A 6,970-nucleotide genomic window follows, 5' to 3' on the forward strand; every position below is an offset into this window, starting at 1 on the left:
ATGATGCCAGCTTTGGCAATGGACACGGTCTGTTGCTCCATGACTTCGTGTAGGATGCTGCGGGTGGCATCGGTCATCTTATCAAACTCGTCGATACAGCAAATGCCACCATCGCAGAGAACCAAGGCACCGCTCTCAAGAACAATCTGCTTGGTTTCGGGGTCCTTGGTCACGTAGGCTGTGAGACCGACAGCCGAGCTACCCTTGCCAGAGGTGTACATGCCGCGTGGGGCAAGCTTGACAGCGTACTGCAAGAGCTGAGATTTGGATGTACCAGGGTCACCACACAAGAGGACATTGATCTCGCCACGAAAGCGCCCATGGGCACTCTCCTTGAACGTTTTGTGGGTACCGCCAAACAGCATGGCCAGGACACCACGCTTGACATCATCAAAGCCGTAGATGGACGGCGCGACCGATCGAACGAGGCGGTCGTAAATATCCGGTTGCTGACCAAGCTCGCGAAAGCGATCCTCCCGCTCACGCAGCACAGCGGGATCCCTGCCACGAGCAGATTGGGGACGAGAAAGATGCACAAAGGGGCGGGAGAAAGCGACAAGGGTGAGTAAAAAAGGGGGGTCAAAAAGTCCCCGCCCATGAAAGCACCTTTGCACGAACGCAGCGTCCTCTGTTGGGCAAGCGAAGTTATCAAGACACATACACATTCTCTTCATCCTCATCGCGTTCATCGTGACCGATGCGGTTCCGAGCATGGCGTTGAAAGTGAATCACATCCAAATGCGTCTTGAAGACAGACTTGACGGTGCGCTGACGTGGGTTGATGCGCAGCGGCGAGGCACGGTAAATGGCCGTAATTTCGACCAAATCACCAGGTTGGACCTAACATCGGGGTGTGTGATGAGGGAGGACGCGAGCTATGACTATGCCCTGCCTGGCTGAGGTTCGGGAGCAAAGTCGGGCAGGGAACTCACGGCGTCGACCAAGGCATCAAAGGTGTAAGCAAGGACAGTCTGTGGAGTCTGGCCATCCGGCACTTTATCTGGCGTTTCCTGAAGCTTGACCATCTGCTCAGGGTGGATGGCGGGCGTGAGGTGGCCGTGCTCCAAATTCATGCGAGCGCAGATAACCACTCGGGCAAAACTTANAAAAAAAAAAAAAAAAAAAAAAAAAAAAAACTGGGACAATGAGCGCACCTGCTTGTCGGAGAAGGTGCAGCGGTTGTGAATCAGTTCGAAAGAGCGCTTGGTTTGGCATCGACCGCAGATTTCGGGTTCTGTATGGTGGAAGGATTTACACGCATGAGAAAGCGTGCATCAATGGTGGCGGGCAAATGACTGGGACGGGCCCTTGAGTCGGATGGCGGGGCAACGGACCAAGAATGCGGCCACGGAGGATGCCGACTGGAACTTCGTGACGGCAAGAAGAGCAGCGGAAAAAGCCGATGGAGGGTTCAGGAATAACGGGGGAGACACGGATGACCATGCCGCGGATGGCCACAAGCTGATCAACGTCGTCCGGGTTTAGATCTCGCATGGTTTTTGATTCGCCGAGGTTGTGCGGGCGCGTTTGAGGTTGCGCCGTAGGCTCTTCATCTGTGAGTTGACGGTACACGGCCTCGAGAGCCTTATCCATGATGGGGATAATTTCCTGAGGGTAGCGCACAAGTTGCTTGTACAAGTCGTTATCAAACTGGCGCAGGTCCTCTGTGTCAACGTTGACGTGCCACTCTTCTGTATCGGCCATTTGCTTGGTCAGGCGCTGGTATTTGGGCTCACGACCCGAGTCCAAATCGTCGTTAAACTCGAGCAGGAAGCGTTTGCTGCGTTGCTCAGCCTCGTGGGTGTTGACATCTGTGCCCCAGATCCTATGATATCGTTTTGCAGGGGATTGCAGGTGAGAATGATCAAGGGGCGCGGCAAAAAGGGGGAGGCAAGGTGACAAGGCCAAGGGTTGTGGCGCAGGTGCGTACACAGTGCGGGCCTCCTGTGCTTCCGAGGTACTATCGCCTCGCTGCTGCAGAAATTGTGACGAGCATGAAAGGGTCACGTGAGCGGAAGCCCGGATCCAGACGATGAGTGAAAAAAAAAAAAAATGGCGTGTCGACGACTCACCGCGCTACTGTTTGTGACGGTAAAAGCACGTTCGGAAGCATCGCCAAGTTCACTGTACATGGGTGACCAAATCGAGGGTGAGGCTGCAGATGATGGTGCCTCGGGGCGACTCTATTCTTAGTGGGGGGGGGGACAAACCGGCGACGCGGAGTGCCCTGGGAGGAGATGGGTTGACCAATGGCGCTCGAGGGCGTGGCAGCATAGGGGAGTGGAGAGGACGAAGCATTGCCACCGCCTTGTGATGCTCGACCTAAAACGGGGGTGCGGCAAGAACAGGGCATCAGATCTGTTTTCCCAGAAAAGTCGTGTGCCCGCAGGCGCCGACACGGGGAGCGAGCAAATCAAGTCTTTGCTCGTGCATTTGACCAACGTGATGAAGATGAAGGGGCACGGCCGATGGGCGCACGACCCAGAGGTGACGGCGCATACTACGCCCCCCCGTGAAAGCAAGTCGACAGGCGTGAGGAGACGGATCAAAAAGGGGTGCAAAAAGCAAATCGAGCAGGGCCTCGGAGGAGACGACGCAGTTAAGCAAGGCGCACGTCAGAGGGCAAGGAGTCGGATGCCTGGCCGTAAGGCAAAGGAGATGAACTGGGGTCGGCCATGTTCACTGTCTGCATCGGCGGCACACGTGTCCGTGAGCGAGTGAGCAGCAGCGATACTGGATATAGCCAAAAGAAGTGGTTCTGATGAGCTTACCTTTGGCGTAACACCGCAAAGCAAGACCCTGGCATTCAAGTCCAAGCTTCACGCTGTTTCAACACCCGTAGTTGTCAAGTACTGGCACCGCGAGGCTGATGCGCTGCCGTTTTCAATCTCTCAGATCCGAGCTCTCTCTCTCTCTCTCTCTCTCTCTCTCTCTCTCTCTCTCTCTCTCTCGTTTTTTTGTCTTTTTTTGTTGTTTTTGGCGCTGGCGCGTTGACCGTTACGCGCAAAAACGAAAAAATAATAAGAATAAGCCCATTTACACAGCCAGAAGCATACAAAATCTCGCAAACCTGCACTCAAAACTCGCACTCGGAATGAAATAAAAGTATTTTACTTGCACCCATACGACTTTGCACAGAAGCCGCGAGAAAACAAAAGTATTTCGAATATAGCTTTCAGGCCAAAATAATACTTCACCATGGGATACTGTGGTATTTTACTTTTTAGCTCAGGGCCGGTGAAAACATGGGGGTGTCCGTCAACACGCCGGCGGTCGTGATCGGCGGTCTCGTCTTTCTCCTTCTGGCTGGTACCCTTCAGAGTACGTCCATGGCCCTGTGTGGGGTGGCTGACAGTGGCAGGGGGTGGTAGTTTTGTGAGGGCAGGTGCCTTGGGTCGTTTGGGGAGAGGTCGATGCAGGTGGTTGCGTCTGGCACACCAGGCGCGAGAGAGGGGGCTTTAAACACCGATTCATGGCGCCTGGCGCCTCGAGGCGTGAGTGCTGATCTCATCCCTTGTCTTGGTCATAGATGTCGATTTTGCCCCGCCAGCATGGGGAGCGACGGTGACGGCCAAGGGCGTAGAGATTCGCAAAACGTTTCTGGAAAAGGTCCACGAACAGTACCTGGTGGAGAGCTATGTCGCCGCAACGCTCCAGATGCTGGGTGTTCTGGGTCTGATTACCCTGGCCAAGGTCCGAAGCGCCCCTGGCTCCCTTTGCCTGCGTCTTGACTCGCTCGCTGCCCGTGGGGCTACTTTTTGCAAGCATGGATTGATTCACTCGCTTCCATCGCAGGGTTCAACACCGGTTGGGGTGGCCATTGGTGGTGGCACGCTTCTCGCCTCTGTGGGCGGGCTTGCGCTAATGTTTGCACTCAAAGAACCGTACGTTGCTCTGTTGTGCCCTCAATTCACCCGCCCCACTTTGCGTCCGATCTCACCTTGTGGGTTCACTCAACGCTTCAGGCATTACTGGACCAGTGCATAGACTCGGAACGAACCCATGACTCTGCTGCTGAGCAGCAACCCGCGTATTCTTTGCAATTGAGGGTCACGGAAACGTCAATGACAAACGATGGAAAAGAAAAGAAGCTGTGCGCTCGGGTCGGAACGGAGTTTCATCTTATTTCTCAATTATTTTGCCAGACACGAGCGGCGTGGAGCTTTGCAGCCCAAGCTGACATGAGCACAGGCCACTTGACCAGGCAGACCCGGGTCACATGAGGTCCACTTCTTCTTCCTCTTCTTCTTCTTCTTCTTCGAAAAGGGAGTCGTCTTCGTCGGCGTCCCAGTCTTCAGTGTCTCCAGCCAGTCTTGCCATCTCTTCGGCCGTCATTTCCTGCATTAAGCGAGTGGCCAAGGAACTGCTGTGAGGGGCAGGGCTAAAAACAGGGTATGTCGGAAGCTTGTCTTTCCATCACGCTCAAGAATCACCTGGATGAGATCCTGGTCATCCATTTGGCGGCGCCGTTGTCGTTCCTGCTCGTGCTGTGATGGGCTTGGAGGCACGGCGTCAGATTCCGTTTCTGCAGTTTTGGGACTGGCGGGTGTTGGTGGCGATGGTGGACTGCTGCTTCGCGATGCAGATCCTCGCCTAGGACCAAGTGTTGCCGAGTCAGAGCCAGGCAGTGGCCCAGACATTGGTGGGTACTCAGGGGGTTGGGATAAGAGTCTTACTTTGTGCTGCGGGGAACAATGGTCAATCGTTTTTGCAAGGGCTGCATGGCTCCCGTCTCTGACTGTGTTCAAGGATCGAAAGGTGTTATAGCATGAGCCTGGGCGAAGGGTTCGGGCTGGTGCTCTTGTGCCCCGATGATGCAACAAACCTGGGCCAATAACTTGGAAATTTGGTTTGATTGCAAGGGTCCGGGCTGCACTGCATACACATGCTCCTACCATTGATGGCGTTTTTGGAGAATTGAGGCAAGGAAAAACATGGGGACGAGCAGTTGCACAGGAGAACACAAATGCAAAGACATGCTCTTGCCCCACAGGCGTTGCAGGGGTTGAGCAAACCTCGTCATTTTGGCGTCGTAGCACGACATAGTAATCGCCGTTGCCAGAGGTGCTCTTGACCTCTACCGTACCAGGCGCAATCCAACACGCGATGAGGATGGTGATGGTGGTTGAACAGCAAAGGCGCGCAGGGCATGCATGGGTCGTGGCCGCCAGAGAGCAGAGACATACCCAGACCCTTGAGTCTGTACTTGGCCAGATCAAGGGTGGCATGAACGGTTGTGCGATAGCCTGCCTCCAGGGCGGCTTGAGCGGCCGCGCGCACTGTTCGGTCGGCCGGGCCCTGGTGTAGCTGCAACAAGCACTGGCGTCGACTGTCGACCAAAATGTGTGAGTCAATTTTTAGGTTTTGTGTGAGAACGGGCGGAGAAGAAAAGAGAGAAGGGGTGCATGCGTTTAGCCAAGGAGGAGGGGGGATATGACTTACGACAAACACGCCTTTTGTAGACTACTGGTTGAGGTGACGGCGGTGGCGGCGACCTAAAAAAAGAAATAAGGGCAATCAAGTTGGAATGGAGCGGCGTATTATGCGGGCGAACAACCACGTCAGGGGAGGAACGACAGGATTGGCTAGAGTGTCAGACCTTGGACTTGCTGTGCGCAAAAGTGACGAGGCGCTCCACGCTCTAGGTGCAACGAACGAATGAATGAGAGGGCAAGGGCGATGGGCAACACGGCTCAATGGGACACGCAGGGGCCGGCTTGGCGCTTGGAGCTTTCGGGCAGGTCAACCGACCTTCATGTTGCTAGGCATGACTTGGACGACTTTACGGCCGTTGGCCGCGAAAAGAAGGCGGGGTTTGCCCGACCATTCCTGGAGCTTGAATCGTTTGGTCACGGTCTTGCCACTGGGCAGAGTAGCACTGGGCGGCGGCGGCGGGGCGAAAGTGTTACGTGAGAGCGGGACCAGCATCAGGTGGGCTCGGCAGCAAGAACAAGATTTGCACCTGCAGTTGATGGTAGCGGCCGAGACGCCCAGCTTGGCGAGGCGTGGGGCGGCCAGTGATAGCAGTTCTGGCGGGGTACCTGGAACATGTCGGCGCACACGGCGGTTGAGATGACGGGTGTGATCACTGGCGATTGGTTGACGCATTGGCTTGCGACACTTGTTTGGCATACCGTATTGTCCTTCGCCGCAGGCCACCAGCCAAGGATCACCAGAGAGAAAGACCTAAAAAAAAAAAAAATGCCGGCGGCCCGCAAGATTGAGAATGGCTCGCAGTCGAGACCTCGGGTTGCTTGAGTGTCTGCCTTGAAGCTTGGCTCGTGCGTTGTGGCGTCAACGGGCCAAAAGCCACGCTTGGCAGCAAGAAGAAGAAAAGGCTTTTCACGCATGCGAGCCGGCGCACAGCACCGACTTGATCGAGGAGCGCCGTGTCGGAAGTGTCCACGAGCACGATGGGAGCTGGCTGCAAGACCATGTACGCCAAAGCCAGCACCGCCAAGGCCCCCAGGGTCGCCGCCGCCCCCCGCGCATACATGGGCACAGCCCTAGCCGCAGCCCGCCGCGCCTCGTGCTTACGCTGCCGCTCCTCCACCTTGGTCCGATGCCGTCCCGCCCCCGTCATCATCACTGCCCCTGCCTCCCGCCGCCCCATCTCACTCTCGTCTCTCCGTGCGTGCGTGTGTGTGAATGTGTGTGAAAAAATGAATGAGAGGTGATGTGTCTCTCTCTCTCTGTTTCTCTCTCTCTGTCTGTGTGTCTGTGTGTCTTTGTGTCTCTCTGTTTAATTCTTTCTCTTGAATTCTCTGTGTCTCTCCCTCTGGCTCTCCCTCTGGCTCTCTGTCTTTCTGAGTGAGAGTCTCTTGTATCTGTGTCTCGTGTGTGTGTGTGTGTGTGTCTCGTGTGTGTGTGTCACCATCTGTTTCTCTGTTCGGCTGCCTGTATATCAGAAATACACAGAGAGAGAGAGAGAGAGAGGGAGGGAGGGAGAGAGCGAGATAGAGAAAGCGAG

General features: G+C 55.5%; 2 protein-coding genes across 2 annotated transcripts in view; both read right to left on the reverse strand.

Moving 5' to 3' along the window:
* MONBRDRAFT_25497 (uncharacterized protein) overlaps window positions 1–2,353 on the reverse strand; it is a gene marked incomplete at both ends in the record, with an annotated part of 5,445 nt that extends 3,092 nt beyond the window's left edge. Inside the window, 8 exons of the mRNA XM_001745912.1 lie at window positions 27–501; window positions 662–840; window positions 933–1,025; window positions 1,155–1,234; window positions 1,335–1,825; window positions 1,931–1,974; window positions 2,073–2,124; window positions 2,211–2,353. Of these exons, the coding sequence (XP_001745964.1) occupies window positions 27–501; window positions 662–840; window positions 933–1,025; window positions 1,155–1,234; window positions 1,335–1,825; window positions 1,931–1,974; window positions 2,073–2,124; window positions 2,211–2,353 (1,557 nt within the window). The remainder of the gene's footprint in view (window positions 1–26; window positions 502–661; window positions 841–932; window positions 1,026–1,154; window positions 1,235–1,334; window positions 1,826–1,930; window positions 1,975–2,072; window positions 2,125–2,210) is intronic.
* Window positions 2,354–4,215: 1,862 nt separating this feature from the next.
* On the reverse strand, window positions 4,216–6,496 carry MONBRDRAFT_25498 (uncharacterized protein; the record flags this gene model as incomplete). The annotated part of the gene is made up of 12 exons (XM_001745913.1): window positions 4,216–4,338; window positions 4,434–4,593; window positions 4,677–4,738; window positions 4,826–4,891; window positions 5,016–5,077; window positions 5,187–5,329; window positions 5,443–5,495; window positions 5,600–5,641; window positions 5,752–5,878; window positions 5,963–6,041; window positions 6,135–6,186; window positions 6,374–6,496. The coding sequence occupies 12 exons, from the start codon at window positions 6,494–6,496 to the stop codon at window positions 4,216–4,218; spliced, it is 1,092 nt and encodes a 363-aa protein (XP_001745965.1).
* Between the last annotated feature and the right edge of the window lie 474 nt (window positions 6,497–6,970).

This window comes from Monosiga brevicollis, genomic scaffold, assembly GCF_000002865.3.
Source record: "Monosiga brevicollis MX1 MONBRscaffold_10 genomic scaffold, whole genome shotgun sequence".
Taxonomy (NCBI): Eukaryota; class Choanoflagellata; order Craspedida; family Salpingoecidae; genus Monosiga; species Monosiga brevicollis.